The 24000-nt window shown below is 37.2% G+C and overlaps 2 protein-coding genes across 7 annotated transcripts in view; one reads left to right on the forward strand and one right to left on the reverse strand.

The window, feature by feature from the left end:
* Positions 1–1463, forward strand: part of LOC106883972 (uncharacterized) — a 21208-nt gene extending 19745 nt beyond the window's left edge. For all 4 annotated transcript variants that reach the window (XM_014935131.3, XM_089342989.1, XM_014935132.3 and 1 more), the window contains one exon: positions 1–1463. This exon is cut by the window's left edge and continues 615 nt beyond it. The gene's annotated coding sequence lies outside the window, so the exon portion shown is untranslated.
* A 6318-nt stretch (positions 1464–7781) lies between these two features.
* The window catches only part of LOC106883971 (uncharacterized), a 239096-nt gene continuing 222877 nt past the window's right edge, over positions 7782–24000 (reverse strand). For all 3 annotated transcript variants that reach the window (XM_089342787.1, XM_089342788.1, XM_089342789.1), the window contains 2 exons: positions 12496–12578; positions 7782–10462 (listed from right to left, as the gene is read on the reverse strand). In XM_089342787.1, the coding sequence (XP_089198913.1) occupies positions 9831–10462; positions 12496–12578 (715 nt within the window). In that variant the 3' untranslated portion in view covers positions 7782–9830. The remainder of the gene's footprint in view (positions 10463–12495; positions 12579–24000) is intronic.

A 24000-nucleotide genomic window follows, 5' to 3' on the forward strand; every position in this document is an offset into this window, starting at 1 on the left:
CATGCATACTGATTACATGATCGTATAGTGTGTTTATATGTTTAAAGTTTCAGTTCGGATGGCACCTTGCTCACTCGCACCTTGGCCACACATTTGCCACAGTACGAAGGCAAGAGCACCCATTCCTCTGTCCTTATTGCCTCTGTGGAGTGCTTTATTGCTTCCTCCTCCGTTGTGAAGCGCACCTCCACAGTGGCGTATCTCCTCCCTATACTGATTACATGATCGTATAGTGTGTTTATGTGTTTAAAGTTTGAGAACTGTATGCATCTGAGGGGGAGAAGGTTTGAGTTTTTATTTAATGTTGTCTTTTCATATTTTCACTACACGATCATGTAATCAGTATGCATGCGCGCAACGACCGGAAGTTGTGGTGGACTAGTATCGAAAGATCGCCAATTTGTCTTTGATTCTTCTGAAATTCATCAAATAATGTACCAGGGGCTGCTTGGTTTGACCTAATCAAATATACTTCTCCCTACCAAATTTTTGGCCTTCTACCTCTGCCGGAAGTCAGTAAGAAAAAGCATCCATGTTCTGCTGAGGTAAACTTGCAGCTCACGCTTCATTAACCTAAATGATATGTCCCCAAATTCCTTCAATTGTGGGAGGGCACGTTATCCTAAGATTCAGGACTTAATAACATGATGCTCTCATTGTAAAGATTGTATAAAAGTTGTCGAGAAGGATTTAGTTATGCCATTGAGTTGCCAAGCAACAGTGGCCACAAATGCTTTCACAAATACACTGGTGTGTGTTTCTGTTTGTGTGAGTGTGTGTATGTGTATATATGTGAGTGTGCGTGTGTGTGTGTGTGTGTTTGTGTGTGTGTGTGTGCATACATGTGTATATATTTGCTTATATGTCTGTATGTCTATGTATATTTTTGATTGAACAGGAATATATTTTACAAAAGAAAAACAAAGAAAAAAGTTTTAAAAAGGGGGAGAAAGAAAAGAAAGGAAAAAAACATCAATGCAGCACCAACTGCTTCAATTGGTCGCACACCACAAGGTTCAACGGAACCTACTGAAGCAAACCAACATGCTTGCTGCCTTACTAAAAGCAATGGCGAGGCTATGGAATGTCTTTCTCTTCTTTCTCCCCCATTTTTTATTTTTGCTTTTTTTCTCTGTCTTTCTTTTGTAAAATATATTTTGAATAAAATGTCTTTTTAATTGTGTGTGTGTATGTTAGAGTATGTATGTTAGCGTTTGTGTGTGTGTGTGTGTGTGTGTGTGTGTGTGATGTATGTAAATGAACCCTGTGCCAAAAATAAAGGAAAATTATTTATAGCCAAAATAGATTGTTTGTTAAATGTTTATTTAAAACCATTTTCAGGACCACGAGAAATTATTTTGAAATCCCACTTGTCTTTGGACATTGACCTCAGCATTTTGTAAACATCACATTCTAATATGTGTTGTCCAAACACATTGTTTAAATAAAAACCTTAATATTCAGATGTTTTCTATAAAATATTTTCACTCATCACACAATAATGATTTAATTTAATCTTCAATGAATGTCTTTTTTATGTAGAATTTACTGCAAATGGATATTATATGTAACATCTATTGTTGTCATAGATGCAAACACAGCTATAGGTGCACAGGCATGGCTGTGTGGCTAAGAAGCTTGCTTCACAACTATGTGGTCTTGGGTTCAGTCCCACTGCATGGCACTTTGGGCATGTGTCTTTTACTATAGCCCTAGGCTGGCCAATGCTTTGTGAGTGAATTCGATGGATGGAAACTGTGTGGAAGCTCATTATGCATGTGTGTGTGTGTGTGTGTATGTGTGTGTGCATGTGTGCATGCATGCGTGATGATGGCTGTCCACTTACGACCAAGGAAGGCTATCACTGACCATTGCCCATGCAAAATGCCTGCAATGCACAGTCGATTTCATCTGGGTTCACACCCATGGCTTCCATGCTTGCCAGAATGCCAACCTGATTCAACCAAGCATCAGAAAGTTGCCTTGACAACAACTGCACAACCTAAGATCAACCCTAGTAGAATGAAAGCCAAAGTCGACCTTGGCGAAATTTGAACTCAGAACATAAAGACAGACGAAATACCTATTTCTTTATTGCCCACAAGCAGCTAAATATAGAGGGGACAAACAAGGACAGAGAAAGGTATTAAGTCGATTACATCGACCCCAGTGCGTAACTGGTACACTTAATTTATCAACCCCGAAAGGATGAAAGGCAAAGTCGACCTTGGCAGAATTTGAACTCAGAATGTAACGACAGACGAAATACCACTAAGCATTTTGCCCAGCGTGCTAACGTTTCTGCCAGCTCGCCGCCCTTAATGTGTATAGGAATATACTTTTCTACTCTAGGCACAAGGCCTGAAATTTTGGGGGAGGAGGCCAATCAATTACATCAACCCCACTCGTACACCCCTCTCCATACATTTTCTGCAACTTTGCATAGGCCTCTGAGCAGGTATCGCCATGACAGCTTACTCTGTCATGGTCAGTGCGACAATCACACGTTACTTCGAAGCACTGCTGTAAACAGCAAAAGTGAGCTGGAACGTTAAAACTTAGTGCACATGCACAGCAGAGTTCAAGGTCAATCTGTACCAAGCGGTTTCACTCTGCATACTTTAGCTTCATTACTATGGCAACAGTCCGGATACTTATTGATCAGCTCTCGTATATATATCATCATCATCACCATCATGCTGGTATATACATACATTCATACACATTTGGATTATATACTCATTTGTGTTTTTACGAGTAGTGTTGACCTTTTATTTGAACATTGTATTATTTATATTTCATTTGCCTGAGACTTGGACTGCAGTCAAGCTGAGGCACTGGTGATGGAGGGTTTAGGCAAACAAATCAACTCTAGTACTTGTTTTCTTTCTAAGCCGGATACTTATTCTATCCGTGCTTGTTGCAGAACCTCTATGTTATGGGGACGCAAACAATTCAACAGAAGTAGTCAAACTGGTGGTAGGGGACAAGCGCACGCACACACACACACACACACACACACACACACTCACAACGAACTTCTTTCAGTTAATGTCTGTCAAAACCACTTACAAGGCTTTGGTTGTCCCCAGACTATAGTAGAAGACACATGCTTAAGGTACCACACAGTGGGACTGAACCTGGAACCATATGGTTGGAAAGCAATCTTCTTAACCATACACTTTTCTTTTCTCTCTCCGTCTTCTTTTAATTGTCTCTTCTGTTTGTTTTTTCCTCTTAGTCCTTTCTGTCGAAGAGTGTAATCTCAAAACATCAAAGACTTTTCCATTCTCCCCGAACGTTAAATTAATACAATTGCTTGTTCTTCCTTCACATGTTTTCATCTTTTGTTTTCTGTAAATATGACCTATATATATATATATATATATATATATATATATATATAGTTGAAATTTACAGAAAAACAAAAGACGAACACAGGGGTATAAGCAACACGCAGGTGTATTAGTTTGATGCTAAGGAAGGTGAGAAAGTCTTTTACATTTTGAGCCTACGCTCTTCAACAGAAAGGAACACAAGGAAATAAACAGAGAATGGAGAAAAAACTTGTAGATATAGCAGTCAATATATATATATATATATATATATATATATATATAATAGATAGATAGATAGATATAGCTTTGGTGATGTAAAAGGGAAAAATGGAACGGAAAGCATAAGGATATATAGGTTTTGTTATTAATTATCGGTAGAAGTTATAGGGGCCAACGCACAAAACTCTTGGCTTTTGAGACACTCAGTAATATCACAAACTGCCGATTATTAGTAAAAACGCATATATATATATATATATATATATATATATAGTTTTTGCTAAAACTTTAAAAATTTTGTTCGGTTTTTGTAATTGTGAAATTTTTTCGCCATGAACGGTTTGTGTTTTTAAACGGAATGTATTTTTTCTGATGTTATATTTATTCCTGAATGATGAGTAAAGAAATTTTGATTTAAGTCTCTTAATGAATTCTTTATACTGAAATATATACTGAAGAAGATAAATATGTTCATTTGAATTTATACGTTTTTGCGACGTAACTCCTTTATTATTATATATATATAAGCAATGTTAAATCTCTGAACGAGGTATTAACAGTAACTGCACGATAAAGTGAAGTATATTTGCCACTTAAATGTGGCTGACCCCGAGGGGTGGATGTTACTGTTGCTTTTAGCCCCAGGAGGACATCTCCTCCAGCTGGCTATCGACACACATCTGTGTCCTGGCTGTATTTTCCAAGGGAAGTTATCTTTCCCATCTTGATCTACGATACGTACGTACTCGAGTTTCAGGGTTATTTCCCTTCTTCAGCGTACGACAATCGCCGACCTTCGATGCAAAAGATAATTCTTGGCAAATATATATAACTTTTTCCAGTGAAATTATTCACTGATATCGAAAAAGTGAAAACAAGCAATGTTAAATCTCTGAACGAGGTATTAACAGTAACTGCACGATAAAGTGAAGTATATATATTTGCCACTTAAATGTGGCTGACCCCGAGGGGTGGATGTTACTGTTGCTTTATATATATATATATATATATATATATATATATATATATATATATATATATATACATATATATATACATATATATAGTTTCACATAAATTTCAAATAAGAGTTCAACACTATTCATGGATATTCATGGTAGTAAAGAAATATAATGGAAAACTGGAAAAGAAACGAAAGCTTTGATAACAGTCGGCGTTTCGTGGTCTTTTGAAGGGAAATAATTCTAATAATAACGGGAAATAACTTGAAGTAGATTTGTGTAAAGTTACTTCCCCTGAAATTAAGTATATTCAAGGGAGATAGTACATATGTATTAATGACTTGGTTTCCAATTTTGGCACATGGCCAGCAATTTTGAGAGCGCTGTAAGCCGATTACATCGGCCCCATAAGTTCAACTGGTACTTATTTTATAGAGCCCAAAAGTTTAAAAGGCAAAGTCGACTTCGGTAGAATTAGAAATTCAAAACCTAACGACGGATGAAATGGCCGGCGTGCTTAACGATTTTACCTTATCAAAAATCAAAATATTGATATAGAATTGTATCAACCCTTTGAGGACATATTTCCTTGGCATCCATACATCACATATCATTCACATTTGCAATTTTTTTTCAGCCACTTAAGTCACTTGGAATTTATAAAAGGAAAGCATAATATTATTCAGAAACGTCTGAGGATCATGGGCTAACTAACTACAAGTCTGAAAAGAAGAGCAGTCTAAAATTCTGAAAACGAATATGGACGTTCCAGACAAATTTACGAAAATACTTTGAGCAAAGAGTTAAAATAGAAATCTATGTCTCTACATCGCTATGAGGTAAAAAAAAAAAAAAAAAACTGTTTTATGTCCATATTTTATCTCGGACGAAATCTGTAGTCTGCTGTCTCTCAACGATGTATAAACGCTAATTATGATACATAGATGGCTATTTTAATTTAACATTGCTTCAATTGCGTACACTTGTTGTATATGGTAATCTTTTACGGAGAGAGAGGCGAGGGATGACGTTTTAGAAAGATTGTCATGAAATATGTGACCGTAAATGATATTCTAAGATGGAAGAATAATAGACTTACCAAATCACAGCAGTAAAGCTTCAGCTCCGCTTTGAATGGAGGGATTTAATCGAACAAATCGACTCCAATATTTATTATTTTTATTTAAGTCGGGTACTTATTCTATTGGTCTCTATTGCTCTTTTACTGAATCGCTAAGTTACAGGGGACGTAAACAAACGAACACCGGTTTTCAAGTGGTAGGAGGGCAACTACACAACACACATACCGCGCGCACGCACGCACGCACACACACACACACACACACGTCAAACGTCCACACGGTTTCTATCAAGCACAAGGCATTAGTTTGCCCGGGTCTCTTGTAGAACACACTTATCGAAGGTGTTGCGCTGTGGGTTTGAACTGGAAACTAAATGGTTGCAAAGTGAGCTCCGAAACCACTCTGCCATTCCTTTCCTCATTTATGTTGATAATGCTGATTTCAAACATTGGTGTGCAGTCATTCTGGATTTTTCTCCATAGGTAGGAGCCTTTTTTGTAAGAAGACCACGTTGAAACTGACTGCCATTGGACATGGCTGCATTGAAGATAACTGGCATTTGATAAAGCCACGCTTCCAAAACACTCTCGTAATGCTAAACCAATTATTTTATACAATTTAATTATCCATAATGAGTTTAATATTTATGTTTAGAAAGAAGGCAAAGTTTCAGAATAAGTCTCCCGTCCCACATTATTTATTTCTAAAATTTTTTAAATAAAATTTCCTTCGCATATTTATGCATTTACACAATTGTAACTAATTAAAATCGTCAGAGATAAAGATATATAAATACATGCGTTGAAAATTCGAGACAAAGCTGATGTGGCGACGTGTTGATGAAAGAGGGAAGAGTTGGGAAACACCAATGGGTGTTTATTAAAGAATATTACTAAATGTAGTTAAATATAGTAGTTAAGAAGAAACCAAAGAAGTAGAATAGCAACGGGATAGAGGGGGGAATAGAACTTAATGATTTACAGTAATAAGAAAAAGTTTCGTAATACCAATGACAGCATAAAGTAATTACGTCAGGGAAGTCTAAAGTGTTCATTTTCATGTAATATAAGGAGAGTTCTTTTGGCAGCGTAAATCACAAGGTAATCAGCTTCCTGTATACCGTGTTCCATTTTTAATTATGGACCACAAAATATGGAGAATACCATCAGCTTTGAGATGGTGAATGTTGGTAGCGAGTGGGATAGATCTCGTTTGAAAACAAGCTCAGATATGCAACAAATCGGCATTTAAGGTTGATCGTTGCAATGTAAATTCTGGTGGAGTAGGTCTAATAATTAAGGTTTTCAAATTACTCCCTCTCGACCACTCTATTATTTTCTCTCTTCTCCTCTTCCTTACCTTTATACTTTTCACTATAATTCCTCCTCTTCTCATTTTTCTAATCTTATTGAATATATTTATAATCACTATTCTCTAAACTATTTGCAAGTACCTTCTGATGAGAATAACATGACTTCATCCCATGTGTCTTTCAAAATCCATATTAGTCCATACATTTACAATAATATTGGATTTCATTACATAATATGCACGAATCAGATACCAGTCATCGATTATTTGAAACAGATGTAAAGATAAAACTTGATTACATAATTAAAATCTATACACAACTTTCCATGTGAATACATTCCTTACATCTGTTATTGTTTCTTTGTTTTTTAATGATTCCATATCCGCCCAACAAAGATCATTCTTACATCAGATTTTCTACTTCAAACTAATAGACGGAGTTTTGGTTTTGGATTACTCTGAGCACCACCACATGAATATCTACACCATGCTTACATCATCATTGTATAACACGTGATATGAACATATATATATATATATATATATATATATACACACACACAAAAATAAGAGGAATGACCAGCAAAAGTCGACTCCTATATGCTAATATAATTTTAATCTTCGGATTTTTTTTTTAATATGCTAGACCACTGGTTTTAATTGATTAATATCAATTTCTACCCTTATTAATAAATTTTATATATATATATATATACATACATACATACACACACATGTATGTATATATATATATATATACATACATACATACACACACATGTATGTATAAAACCTGTACTTATTGCCTTATATACATACATAATACATACAACATACATATATACATCCATTATGACAAAAAAAGGTAATTATAATATATTCAGTTTACTTTTATTTCATCGTGTTTTTAAAAATTTATAATCAAAAATACAATCTAAAAATTATCATTAGAAAAATATATGTAGCACTCTATATTTCGGTGGGAGAAGACAGAAGTCCTCGTTAAGACAATAAGGCGTGTCTCGTGTTTTAGCGAAGTCAAGAATAAGTCGTTCTTAATCAACAACACATTAGAGTGTTATCAATTAATTACTACATTGATATATGATATTATTATTATTCATTTTGTTCACCTCGTGCAAGTACGTGTCTATTCATCATTATTTCATTCATTTTTCTTCAATTTTAGGAAAATTAAAGCATGTCTTTGACAATTCTGGAGTATATTGAACTTATTTTGTGCAAGATTTTGTCTCACCTGCATATATAGATATATATATATTCAGTAAATCATATATCCGAAAGAAAAGCATGCTCTAAGTTATAGAGCAGTAGAATATATAGACAAAGATAGATATGGCCGGTCTATGGGGTTCCCTTGGGTTTCGTGCCCATAAAACGCTTAGCTTTACGGCGTTTCTTTGGGGTTTACAGTGTGAAGAAACGGTGTAGAGCTAAGCGCTTGATGGACGTGAAACCCAGGGTAACCCCATGGAACGGCCATATGTATATATATATATATATATATATATATATATATATATATATATATATATATATATATATATGTATGTATATATATATATATATATATATATATATATCTTTTACTCTTTTACTTGTTTCAGTCATTTGACTGCGGCCATGCTGGAGCACCGCCTTTAGTCGAGCAAATCGGCCCCGGGACTTATTCTTTGTAAGCCTAGTACTTATTCTATCGGTCTCTTTTGCCGAACCGCTAAGTGACGGGGACATAAACACACCAGCATCGGTTGTCAAGCAATGCTAGGGGGACAAAACAGACACACAAACACATACACACACACATATATATATATATATACATATATACGACGGGCTTCTTTCAGTTTCCGTCTACCAAATCCACTCACAAGGCTTTGGTTGGCCCAAGGCTATAGTAGAAGACACTTGCCCAAGATGCCATATATATATATACATATATATATATATATATATATATATATATATATATATATATATATATAGCAGTGGCGACTCCGGTACTCGGGCTGTTCGGGCTTAGCCCAAGCATAAATTTAGTAAAGTGAACGTGTATTTTCAAGCTGTTTCAATTTCTACCATCACTGACTTCAAGTGTGTAATTTCAGCCAATAACTTGGGCTCCTTTTATTGAGCCTGGTCGCCGTTCATTTATTTTCATTCAGCGTCTGTCGGTCATCTTAGAGGTGCCCTGTGTCAAAAAATATCAGTTTTAGCAGACGTTCTCTCGGCATCATTCTCACGTGCCTGGCTCGAGCTCAGAAGTTACAGCGCTACAGATTATAGTTGTTGTCTATAATCGTAAAAATTAAAAGTAATTTATATTCAATATTTTCTTGAAATAATAAATTTCTATAGAGATTAGGATTTAAATTCCAATCTATGAAAAGTTTCTGTTCTACAACATTCTTAAAGGAACAAAAAATTAGCCAGCAACTCGGGTTAATACGAACAAGCCTGACAGGTGTAAAAGAGTAACTGGCATCTCTTGTCGAGAGTACAGGCGACAGTCAGATCGTTGATGTTGGTTGTGCGCTCCACTGTTGTTATTTGTTTGCTGTTATTTTGCGCATTTATGTGTAAAGATGAGTTGTGTTTTGCAGGGTGGCTTTATTTTTACCCTGAACTTAGAAATGGAGAAAGACATAGTGCTAGATATTTTTTAAAAAGCCATTTGGGGTTAGAAATAATGTGGGAAAACGTGAAATTCTTTGAGCAGGCATGTGTCTTATGCGAAATCTGTGATAAGCCCAATTGAAGCTGATGACCTGGAGTCGCCTTTTATATATATATATATATATATAAGTGTGTATACATACATACATACATACATACATACATATATACATAGACAGAGTGAGAGAGACAATAACAATGCAATAATCGCAAGTGATAAACTAAAAATGGGGTTTTTCTTTGTCCTTTATGACAAGCTCGTTCCATCCAGCTGACAGCAATTTAGCCTTCTCAATATTTGGCCAGACATCGGGAGTTCGAACCTCGTATAGTTTTCCTGCCCTGAAAACCGCCACCGGAATGATTCTCTGTCGGATGCGTCTCTGTTGTCCATAGCTGTCTTCCATGGCTACATCACACTCTTCGATTCTCAGCACAGTCACATCAGCCTCTCGCCCAATCGCTAACTTCCCAATATCTTCCGATTTCTGAATGGCACGAGCTGGAGTTTCAGTAACAGCCTTTACAATATCGGCTATACTCATACCCAGGTGAAGAAACTTGGACATAACAGTGACCAAATCATAAGCAGGTCCGTCAGTGTTTCCGCTGTGGAGGTCGGTGCTTATAATGTCGGGCCAAAAACCGTTCTGGGCGCATATTTCAGCTACAGTCCAAGTAAACGAACCTTCTCCGTGACCAACATCAAAGAATACGCCACGTTTCCTGGCATCCCACAGCGTAGAATGAATGTTGCCAGATTTTTCATCAATGATGGTACTGGGTAGACCGTGATAGGTGTGCGTGTAAATATCTCCGCAACGTAAATCCCCGGGGCAGCTGAGTTTGTTATCTGAAAAATAAATAAAGATAATCAGTAACATCGTTCGCTTATCACAAAGATTTTGCAGGATAATTAATAATGACAGAAGCAGTATTAATACCAAAAGGTAATATTTATCCCGCTTAAAAGTGGATGATGCATTAGAATACATGATGCTGTGTTATTTGCCATGAGAGAACCTCGCTTATGAACTTGTGGGGCAAATAATTACTGGTACTTATATCGCTAGTGGGAGATAACTGCCCGCTACAGCCGCTGGCCTTGGCTTTGTCAACAGCAGACATCCGTGGCTTGAGGTAGCAGTAATTCCACCGTCTGCGATATACTTAAAACCTCAGTGTCTATTCTGGCACGGGTGTGGCAAATAGTGACAGAGATTTAAAAAAAAATTATTATTAAGTAACTTGCTTACCAACCACATGGTTCCGGGTTCATTCCCACTGCGTGGAACCTTGGGCAAGTGTCTTCTACTATAGCCTCGGGCCTACCAAAGCCTTGTGAGTGGATTTGGTAGAAGGAAACTGAAAGAAGCCCGTTGTATATATATATATATATATATATATATATATATATATATATATATATATACAATGTGTGTGTCTGTGTTTGTGTCTCCCCACCACCCCGCCAACATCGCTTGACAACCGATGCTGGTATGTTTACGTCCCCGTGACTTAGCGGTTCAGCAAAAGAGACCGATAGAATAAGTACTAAGCATCCAAAGAATAAGTCCTGGGGTCGATTTGCTCGACTAAAGGCGGTGCTCCAGCATGGCCACAGCCAAATGACTGAAAGAAGTAAAAGAGTAAAAGAGTATTAGTGACTGTTGTGGCGGACGCCCCTAGGTGAGAAGTGGACTAACCCACTACTAATAGATGGTAGTGTCAGTCAGCGAAGTATGCTGTTCGGGCCAGTCCCGCAGAAACGATGAAATACGTTGTCATAATGCGGGACATAACAGTGAGAGAAGCAGTATTGATATTAAATATTTATCCCCCACTTAAATGTGGATGTTATGTCAGAATATAGAATACTGAGTAATTTACCACGTGAGAACCTCACTCATGGAGAAGTGATAAAAAACACCCCTCGTCTTATTCTGCAAAGAAAGAGGCTTGGAGATGCCATTATGAAAGACTGCTGAATGTGAAGAAAGAATGGGAGGAGGAGAGCCTGCCAAATGTTGATCCAATTGAGGGACTAGTTACCTGAATCGACAGTACCCTGCTAGATAAAGCAATTAAGGATATGAAGTCAGGGAAAGCCCCAGGCCCATCAGGAATCACTGCTGAGGAGCACTAAAAGCATTAATGAAGTAACGTATCAGGGAGTAGGAATTGAAATCGGTTTAACGATGAAAGCTTTGTACCACCGTTCCACGACTTGTCTTTCACGATGTTTGGCCCCAGATCGGCTTTGTCTGAGCAGGTCTATGGTCAAACGTACTTCAGCCATGGCTACACTGCCCATTGTCCAGGTATTCTGTATCAAACACTAGATTTCTTAATGCTTCTCTCTCTTTTCAAAAGCCCTTTTTTCCTTTCATTTTACTTATATTAGTCCTTGGACTGCGGCCATGTTTGGGCACTACCTTGAAGGGTTTAGTCGAACCAATGGACCCAGTATTTTTTTTTTTTAAGCCTGATAGTTATTCTGTCAGTCACTTTTGCTGAACTGATAAATTACGGAAACGGAAACAAACCAACCCCGGATGTCAAACGATGGTGGGTGATAAATACAAACACAAAGGAATACACACACACACACACACACATATGTATATGTGTATGTGTATATATACATACACACACACGACCGGCCCCTATCTGATTTCGTCTACCAAATCCACTCATAAAACTTTGGTTGATCCGGAGATATAAAAGAAGACACTCGTAGGACTGAACCAAAGACCATGTAGTTTGGGAACCAAGCGTCTTAACCACATTGCCACGCCTGTAATTGGAGAGAGATTTGGCTGCTATTTCCAAAACCCATCGAGTTAAAGTATCAAGTAATATTTAATGTTGACGGATGAAACTCACCTGAACCAACAACGGGGATACTTGAGATAGTGTGGTGAACCATCAGAGGTACAGCAACCTGATTTGATGCATCTAGTGCTCTCCTGTCAAAGAAACAAAAAAATGGAAGACTAGAAAGGAATTTAAACCACAAAATATAACAGTTTATTACAAAACTCTCTATAAATAAGTGTATAACCATTAGTAACGGTTGAATTTTGTAGACCCGGTGGTGTTGTGAAGCATGGATAGTATGAAGTAGAAGGAATGGAGTATGAGTAATTACGCAGGATGGCCAGTGACATGTACATGAAGAACATAGACAATACAGGTGTATTAAATAATATACAACATAAGCTCTTGATATCTTCAAATTACCAAATAGCAGTTGAGAGCAGCTCCGCTTGAGGAGGGGAGATAATCTCATACCATAAGACAAATTCTTGGTGTACTCTTTTACTCTTTTACTTGTTTCAGTCATTTGACTGCGGCCATGCTGGAGCACCGCCTTTAGTCGAGCAAATCGAACACGGGACTTATTCTTTGTAAGCCTAGTACTTATTCTATCGGTCTCTTTTGCCGAACCGCTTCGTAACAGGGACATAAACACACCAGCATCGGTTGTCAAGCAATGCTAGGGGGACAAACACAGACACACAAACACACACACACATATATATATATATATACATATATATGACGGGCTTCTTTCAATTTCCTTCTACCAAATCCACTCACAAAACTTTGGTCGGCCCGAGGCTATAGTAGAAGACACTTGCCCAAGATGCCACGCAATGGGACTGAACCCGGAACCATGTGGTTGGTAAGCAAGCTACTTTATTTCATAAATATTTGCCATAAAGGCACTACAAAGACGGGACGAACAAGGACAGACAAACATAAAAGGGGTGAAGTAGCTGTATCGATTAAATATTTACAATTTTAAATATACAATAAAAATTGGATTATATTTACAATGTTCGATATATATATATAATCTGGATATCCTTGTTGCTTATTTTGATTTTAATCACCTTACTTTGAAATTGTATGGATAATACCGTACTAAATTCTGCAACTTAAGTAGCATATTCATCTGAATCTAAATTTTGCTATACATATATATATATATATATAGGTAATCTTCCAGTTTCGAGGGGTTAAATAAATTATAAGGGAAATAACTGAACGTCTTACCAGTATTATCCGTACTACTTTGTTTATAAATAAATCACGTGATTTGATTGACGTTAACTGTTTATATATAAATCACACACGTGATTGAATATCATAGTTTCTTATGAGAAATCGAAAATGCCTCGTGGAAGACCGGCTGCACAACATCTAACCCGAACCCTAACCCTAACCCTAAACTTTTATTAAAAAAAATTCCGTCGCATGCTGTTTTTGACTCCGTTCCGTCGAGTACTTCTGCAAACCATTTCGTTTCCGTTTTGTAAAAAGAAAAAAGTCGCATGCTTTTTGTAAAAAGAAAAAAACATTTTAAACTTTTATAAAAAAAAAAAATTCCATCGCATGCTGTTTTAGATTCTTTTCTGCCTGTTAAAATTCCGTCGCATGCTGTTTTAGAGAAAAAGTAGTACGGATAATACTGGTAAGTCGTTCAGTTATTTCCCTTGTAATTTATTTAACCCCTCGAAACTGGAAGATTACCATATATATATATATATATATATATATATATATATATATATATATATATATATACATATATATATATATGTGTGTGTGTGTGTGTGTGTGTGTGTGTATGTGTGTATGTATGTATATTACGGAGATGTACTTGCATAGCAAGTGACCTGATCTGAGATCGTGTGCTCGAACGAAAACAACTGCAGCGTGGAAGGTGTTTATAAGCTATTTAAGAAACACACAAAAACCGTTAGATTCACTTCAACATTTAAATTTAATTTGCCAAAATGTTTTCGTCGCTTTGAGACCGCGACCTATATATACTTATTTCACATGAATACTCACTGAGGCAAAACTACACTGACAGACAGATGTGTCAGATAGACGATGTTCACATATGGAAAGACAAAAAGATGTGTTACTTGTTTACATCTGATAAATCAGATAAACACGATAAGAATGAAGTTAGATATAGGTCCCTTATATCATCGGCATTTCTACAGCTCAGTAACGGCTCTCGTTTCCGGTAATTGATTCCCGCCGAACAGACAAGCGAAAAGTGGAGGGAATTCTACTTGACAGCAAAGGTCAAATGAACGTTATATCCTTATTTAACGGGAAGTTAGCCGGGCGGTCGTCTGCTTAATCAGAGATAAACTCACTGCTGGATTTCGTTGTCATTTCCTTCCTCTTGTAACATAAATAAACCAGCCCAGCTTCTTTGGTGAGTTCCCATTACAAAAATTAAACACACACACACATACACACTCGCTTGATAGTTAACTGTTTATGTTCCTGCACACAAGTAAAAATCCACATGAGACACACAAACACAAACACACGCACACACAATCAAACATGCAAATATCTATATATATAAGAGAGAGAGGGAGACAGACAGACATCTAAATATAAGAGAAAGAAAAAGGGAGAGAGGGGGAGACAGAGACAGACAGACATTTAGAGAGAGATTGAATGATTGATAGAGACCGACAGATAGATATCATTAACATAATGTTAAAATAGAGTACCAAATTTTAACATGTATAAGGAACCCTTTTTTGTCAAAAATTAGGTTAAAAAACATGGGAGTTTCTTATACATGGATAGTATAATAATCCCTTACAAAACCTTTTTTTCCAAATTTTAAGACCCTAAAATTAGGGGGTTCCTTATACACGTTAAAATGCAGTAATATCTGCAATCCAAGAGAAGTGGCGTTGATCTGTGTCCGAAAATACTAGATTAGTCATTTCAGATTTCAGTTGGATTGATAACGTTTATTTATCCATTAGGATTGCAGAATATCACGATTCGTCGCTCTGGTTCTTTGTAAAAGAGTGAGACATTTGGGGCCCGAATTGAAGTTGAGGGATAATTTGGTGGGATGAAAGTTCTCTAAACGAAGGTTGTTGTGTTAGAGGATTAGGACTGAAGAAGAAAGGCAAAAACTTCTCAGTAGTTCTCAACTGTTTTTTATCTATTAACCCCTTTGATTTCTCTTTTCCTCAAGAGCGAGGTCTCTCATAGCCATGCGATGTCGAAAAAACTCCTGTTATAATTTTTATATATTATATTGATATATTATCATGTAGGCTCAGGAGTGGCTTACCAACCACATGGTTCTGGGTCCAGTCCCACTGCGTGGCAACTTGGACAAGTGTCTTCTGCTATAGCCTGGGGCCGACCAAAGCCTTATGAGCGGATTTGGTAGACGGAAACTGAAATAAGCCCGTCGTTAAAACGGCTCTTCCCATGGACCGCAAATTAAATTTGTATACACAAATTAAATCTTGCCATGGAGGAATGTAGTGGCGGACAAAAAACAAGACAGGAAAACAAAGAGAAAAGGCTTTACGGCCAGACGAGAAAAATTATGTGTGTATGAACGCTGTGAGGCACGAACTTGAAAGTAGGGACGAAGTAGTTCGCGTGTTTGCACTAGCATGGCCGCAGTCAAATGACTGAAACAAGTAAAAGACTAAAATATATATATATATATATATATATATATATATATTGCTACTGCTGTTATAATTGTTGCTGCAATAAAGTATCTTCAATGCATCGATTTTGAGCTCTATTTTTTAAGATATATATATATATATATATCTTAAAAAATAGAGCTCAAAATCGATGCATTGAAGATACTTTATTGCAGCAACAATTTTAATAGCAGTAGCAACAACAATAAGCCAAACCTATGCACATTTCAATAGAGTATCCAGGATAAATAAACCACATCATAAAATGTCTCATAAAATATTATAACATATTATAACACATTACAAATTACAAATTATAAATTGCCGGATACTCCATCTCTTCAGGGTCGCAAATATATATATATATATATATATATATATATATATATATATATATATCTTTACGTTTCATAAAAAAGCCTTTATTTTTTATATCCAATGAGCATTTTCTCTTTTTTCTTTGAAACCTATTTCTATTACACACACACACACACACACACACACACACACACACACACACACACACACACATATTTATATGCCTATCTATCTGCATGTATGTATGTATGTATGTATGTACGTACGTATGTATATGATGGCTGATGGCGGACTCTGTCGTCGGTTCCGACGTACGAGAGGATCCAACAACCTACTCAGTTTATTCAGCTTGATTGTTTAAGCCGGGTTTGACATTTCAATTCCGCTAAGGATCTGCAAAGCAGTCCACAGATCGTACAAAGGGGCTGGGGATTACGGGACAGTGTTGCTACGGTTATGACGAAAAGTATTGCGAGGAAGATGGAACGGAATGGAATGTCTCCATTGGGCTTAGATCAGGTGGGGGAGAGCATAAATGTAAACACATAATAACACCGCCATTAACATCATCATCATCATCATCTGAATATACATCGATTGACTACCAGATCTAGGATCCGCTCACTTGTCTTTGCTCTGGTAACGTTTTGTAAATATTTGATGAAAAAAAAAAATGTTCCGTAAACCTGAATGAATGATTGTCGTTGTGTGAAAATAGTAATTTGAGATTCAACTGGGAGACCACCGAAATATCCCTCACAACTAGAGAGTGTTCAGATATATCAATTTGGTGATGTGGCTGTTGGTTGGACGATGAATGTGATGTTGATAATAACGACTACGGCAACAATGTTGTGGATGATGACGATGATGATGATGATGAAAATGATGATAATAATGGCGACGTCGACGATGACGACGACACCGATGATGATGATGATGACGACGACGATGAGGAAGCGTAGGATGACGATGTTAGTGGTGGCAGGCGTCGGTGGCGGTGGAGGAAGCTGAGGCGGCGGCGGCGGAAAGGAAGGACTTTGCGATGTAGCAAAGGCTATAATTTATGGGGGGGGGGGACTGAAATGGTTGAAGCGTCAGTGGTGCTGATTCTGGTAGTGATGATGGTGATGGCGGTATTTGGAAGTGAAGTTATGTGCTAGTGATCAGTCGATGTTTTGTCCCCTATATGTCACGCACTTTAGATAACAGGGATCCGCAACAAAAGGTTATAACATATATCGAAAGAGAGAAACAGCAGTATAATGGAAGTCATTAGCATATTTAAGTAAATAAGGGAGGAATTGCAAGAGCCCACCCAACCGGAAATGTTCGGTGCACTCTGGGAAATGTTTAATCTTTTTGATTAAGTCACTCTTTTGTAGAGGTATGTGTGTGTGGTCGTTGCTGTCTCTATCTGTCAGTCTTCTTGTTTATATACGTACATACATATGTACAAGCACACACACACACACACACACACATATATATATATATATATATATATATATATATATATGAGATATAAATATACATTTTATATGTGTGCATATATGGTATATATGAGTATATACACACACATGCATAAACGTATATATGCATTGCATATGTATATATATATTCTACGTTTTTTTGCAACGTCCTGTACCCAGATATGCATCTATATATACAGGTAGATGTAGGTATGTACATACAGGTACGTATATATGCATATACTCATTTATTATTTGTATTATATATATATATATATATATAGATATGCAGGGCAGGGAATCCCTATATATATATATATATATATATATATATATATATATATATATAGATATGCAGGGCAGTCAATCCCTATATATTTATGATTATATATATATATATATATATAATACAAAGAATATATATACATATGCAATGCATATATACATTTATGTATGTGTGTGTGTATATATATATATATATATATATATATATATATTGGTTTAACACACCGCAGATTACTGGTATTTTTATTGACGCTGGATGGCTGAAAAGCAAATTCGATATTTTCTATGTTAGTTTGTGTGTGTGTGTGTTTTGTTGGGTTTTTTTTCCCCCCACAAGTGAGTAAAATGCTGTGAACGTACAGCGGAAACCAAGCTCACATTCTCGCATTTGAGGAAAAGCTTTCAGCAAAAAATAAGAGTTATTTACGAAAATCATGAACTGAAATATCCAGGAAATATATCTCTGGAAAGATGGTGGAAACCCATTTAAAGAACGTAGTATAATAGAGAGAGAAATATAGTGAAGCAGACAGACAGACAGATAGACAGACAGATAGATAGATAGATAGATAGATAGATAGATAGATAGATAGATAGATAAAGAGATAAAGAGAGAGAGAGAGATACGGAAGGACGAAGATAGGTAAAAAAAAAAAAGTGAACGATAAATCTAGAGAGAGAATAATAATATAAAAAGAAAAGGAAAAGAAAAAACATGAACATCAATAGCAAACGAAATGCATTCACAGCTTTATTATTGAGAGTCTTGTCCTTTATAGATCTGAACAGAATTCATCAATATCTGCATATTTGCATTAGCATGTAAATGTGTCGGCCATTATCGATCGAAGTCTTGTAAAAGACGCCATTATATATCACAGCTTCAATGGAACTTTTCGCGTCTGACTTTATATTTAGCATAAATTCTGCTCGGAAAGTATTAGTTTGTTTTCTATTCGTATTTTCTTTTCTGTTCGCTTTCTTGTTTTCTTCCTTTCTTTCTTTATTCCCCTTTTATTGTTTTCTGTTTCTTCCATTATTTTTCTTTTCCCCATTCTCTCTCTCTCTCTCTCTCTCTCTCTCTCTCTCTCTCTCTCTCTCTACCTATCTCTATCTATCTATCCATCCATCCATCCATTCATCTATCTTTCTATCTATCTATTTCTCCTAATACCCCATACTCTTTCTCTCTCATATTTTCCCTCGCTTTTCTTTTTCCGCTTTCATTTCGAATGTATTCCACCTCAGAAACGAAAATGTTAGAACTGAGAGAGAGCAAGTAGAAAACGAAAGAAAATAAAAGACAAAATTAAAAACTAAAATGAAAAAAAATCTCCATTATTTCTCCTCCATTTTGAAGCGAAATATCTTCTGCAGTTCGATGAGAAAGAGAGACAGAGAGAGAACGAAGGAGAAAACATCAAATGCATAGCGTTTATTTTTCTCCATTTTTTCCCCTTTATTTTTGGGATTTGTGTAGGTGTTTTTATCTTTTTCTTCGCTGTTTGTGTTTTTTGTATATTTCTGACTGAAGTAAACCTGAGACAACAGTTAGGTAGAATAATGACGTTAGTTGTGTGATGCACAGTTGCCATCTAGTGGTAAGTAGCAAGGTAGCTTGCTAACTTTGTTTCCTATACGAAGCCATCTTTGCTGATATCTTCTTGTATAAATTTTTGTCAAATGTACACATTGAATAAAACTTTCAACTGCAACACACGAAGTGATTTTAATATAAAACTTCTGGGTACTACTAAAGCAGCACGGTCCCGAACGCGCAGCCGCGTGTCCGCGCCAGCTAGTCTTGAGTGGTCGATCCTAACCCCAACCCTATCCGCAACCCTAACCCTAACCCTAAACACGTATTCATTTGCACACGCGGGTTAGGGATAGGGTTAGGGTTAGGGACAGGGTTAGGGTTAGGGTTAGTGACAGGGTCAGGGCTAGGATCGACCACTCACGACTAGCTAGCGCGGACGCACGACTGCGCGACCGTGCGCTCGGGACCGTGCTTCTTTAGTAGTACCAAACTTCTGTACTGTATGAATAGGAAATCTTTTATTGTTATATTTTTATCTTTTTATCTTCCGTCAGTCATTGGATTGCAGCCTTGCTGAAGCGCTGCCTTAGAGAGTTTTAGTCGAAGAAATTTATCCCAATTCTATTTTGTTTAAAGTCTAGTACTTATGTCGAACCGCGAGGATGGCGGGACCTAAACAAACCAGCACCAGTTGTAAAGCAGTGATGGGGTAGGCTGACAAACAATGGCACAACAACACACATTCACACACACACACACACATCACATATGGATATTATATATAGGGCATTAGTTCTCTATAGTTTATGCAGTAAAATGTTCTCTGATTATTCGTTCTTGTTAAGCATCCATAAGCACTTAGAACATCCAATGCAGGATTGCAAGCAAACATAATGGTAAAACGTATGTAAGAACTAATAATATATTAACGCGTGCGTTATCTTAATTTCTCGTGTGTGTGTGTGTGCATACACATTTATATGTATGTGTGTGTATATATATATATATATATATATATATATATATATATATATATATATATTATACATATTCATATACACATATAGGTGTAGGTATGTACATATATGTATGGATATATGCATATATTTATATATTATTTATATTATATTATATATATATATATATGTATGTATGTATGTATGTATTTATTTTCTCTAAGTTAATAATTAACTCCGACAAAATAAATTGGTTAATAGATACCAGGGTAGCAAAGATCACAAAATGACTGTGGTGTAACTCCTGTTTATGAGGTAGAAACTCCTTGTTATTTTGGGTATTTGAGTAAATATACAAATTTAGTAAATGGAGTAAAACGCATATGTTAAATGAATTCTTTTATTTCCAACATATGTTTCGAAGATTACAAATTGTACCTTCCAAAGGAATAGGTGATGTTGATAAGGATGTAATCTTCTCTTCAGGGAAATACATAGGAACCAGCTTAACCGTAAGACATTTTAATCGAATGTCAGTATAGTAAAAGACGCTTGCCCAATGTGTCACGCAGTGGGAAGTGAACCCGAAACTACGTGGTCGCAAATCAAGCTTCTTAACCACACAGCCTTGTTTGCGCCTATGAACCCAGCCCTAAACATTGTAATTAAATGCAAATACACAGCATTTGAGCCAAGACAGCAACACTTTGTCGTCTCAATTCCCAATCACTGGCTGCTATGATGAAAGATTGAATTAGTACACGTTCAGATTGAATTAGTACACGTAGTTGTGGGATTAGGGAGCTCGATTTGCAGCTACACGATTTCGGGTTCAGTCCCACGGCGCAGCTCCTTAGGCAAGTGTTTTCTGCTATAGCTCCAGTCTTACCGAATGTCTTGTGAGTTTGACAGACGGAAACAGTATAGAAGCTCGTATGTGCGTGCGTGTACAAGTCTGTGTGTGTGCCACCATCCCCGCAATGCCTTGACATTCGGTGTTAGTTTCGACAAAAAGAACGATCGAGCAAGTACCACAAGAAAGGGACAGGAATCGATCTATTCGGCTAAAAACCCTTCAAAACAGTGCTCCAGCATGGCTGCAGTTCAATGACTGAAACAAGTAAAGGGTAAAAGGTCCTCGAAATAGCCTTAGCTTAGAATACCAGCATTTATAATAATTATGAAGTGTATACAAACATAGATCGTCAGTAGGTGTAAAATTTTTCCTAAGAAACATCATAGAAAGACACAAGGTTTCACTCAGAACTTCGGTGGATTGCGAGACATGTTGTTTTGAAATTATTTGCTCTCCTCAGTGACGAATGTCGAGAGTATTTGTCACTCAGGAAGCCAAATTAGGTCGAAACACTATTTGTATACGAAAGGTGTTAAGAGAACTCTTACTTAACGGAAACAAAACGAGTTTGATATACAGGAAGAAACAGAAAAGATCGGCTTTCATTTTCACACAGCATTTTTGCCATTAAAAAAAAAAAGATGAATAAATTGGATAAAAATAGCAAAGTATATGTAAAATAAACAATAAACTAAAATAAATATCAAAAAGAAAAGGCATAACTGATGTTTAATGTCTATCAAGGAGCAACAGACCAAAAATTCTTTTCGTTACCAAATATCTGTACAGAGATGGCGGAAGTAACGACGACGCGGGGGGGGGGGGGAAGTAGTGGTGGGGGTGGGGGTGGGGGACAGAGGTGGTGGTAGTGATGGTGAATATGATGGTGATGATGATGGCATGACGACGATGACAGCGATGACAATGATGTTTATTATTGGTGCTGGTGCCAGCTGAAATGCAAGCATCATCTGTCGGTACTCTTTGCCGCCTCCAAAGCTGATGTTTTTCTGTGTTTAATTTATAAATATTGTTTCCCCTCATTCTTTCTCTCTTTCATTCTCTTCTCTCTTAATCTACCTTTCATTCTTCCCTTTATCTCTCCCTCTCTTCCATTCTCTGTCTCTTTCTCTCTCTCTCTCTCTCTCTCTCTCTCTCTCTCTCTCTCTCTCTCTTTCCCTTCTTACACATTCTTCCTTTTCTCATTATTATTGTTGTTGTTGTTAAGGCAGAGTCGTTAGAACGCTGGACGAAATGCTTGGCGGTATTTCGCCCGTCGCTACCTTCTGAGTTCAAATTCCGGCGAGGTCGACTGTGCCTTTCATCATTTCAGGGTCAATAAATTAAGTACCAGTGAAACTCGGGGGTTCGATGTAATCGACTAATCCCCTCCCCCAAAACTTCAGGCCTTGTGCCTATTGTTGAAAGGATTATTATTGCTGTTGAGATGATGATGATGGCGGCGGCGGTGGTGGTAATGATGCTGACGACGATGATGATGATGGTGGTGGCGGTGGTGGTGTTGGTGCTGCTGCTACTGATGATGATGATGATGATGATGATCGTGATCCTCACCGTCATATTAAGGGCAGCGGATTAGCAGAATCATAAAAGCGTTGGACACGCCGAGGTTCAACTTTACCTTTCACCTTTCCAAAGTGGATGAAATAAATTTCGAATAAATCACTGGTGAAGAAGGCGGGGGGGGGGGGGATCTCCTAATCCGCTTCCCTTAAAATTGCTGGCCTTGTGTCTTAACTGGAAACCACAATGGCCGTGAGATGGCAGAACCATTACAACGTCGGACAATGTACTTAGCGACCTTCTGGTTCTTTATGTTCTGAGTTCAAATCCCGCCGAGGTCAACTACGGCTTTCACCTTTTCACATCAATAAAATAAAGTAGTAGTCACGTGACGGGGACGATGGTATCGTGAAACCCTTTCCCCTGAAAACTGTCGATCTTGTGCTTAAATTATCATCATCATCATCGTCGTCGTCGACATAAGCAGTAGCAGCATTGTCGTCGTTGTTTTCATCATAACTTTTCTTTCTCTTTCTTCTTCTTCCTTCCTTCCTTCCTTTCGCCTCCAGTCTGCCTATTTCCCTTCTCTTCTTCCTGTTTTCCTTCCCACTGCCTACCTCCCACGTGACGAAATACATCGTCTCCTTTGATCATCAGTTGTCTTTGTGCATGCTGTTCGTGTTGTCGTTGTTCTTGTTGTGGTTGTTGTTCTTGTTCTTGCTGTTTGCTACTCAGCTGTAACTAGGTGCAGCAACTAACTAAATCATTCAACTTAAGAACAACTAGATTTTTACCATATTATAAAATGTGACAGCATCACGTTCCAGAAATCATGGCAACACTTCCGGTATACAGTCGAAACTCATTCTGTCTCTCTCCTCTCTTTCTCCCTTTCTCTCTCTCTCTCTCTCTCTCTCTCTCTCTCTCTCTTTCTCTC

The sequence above is a fragment of the Octopus bimaculoides genome, chromosome 26 (genome assembly GCF_046866305.1).
Source record: "Octopus bimaculoides isolate indiv1 chromosome 26, ASM4686630v1, whole genome shotgun sequence".
NCBI lineage: Eukaryota > Metazoa > Mollusca > Cephalopoda > Octopoda > Octopodidae > Octopus > Octopus bimaculoides.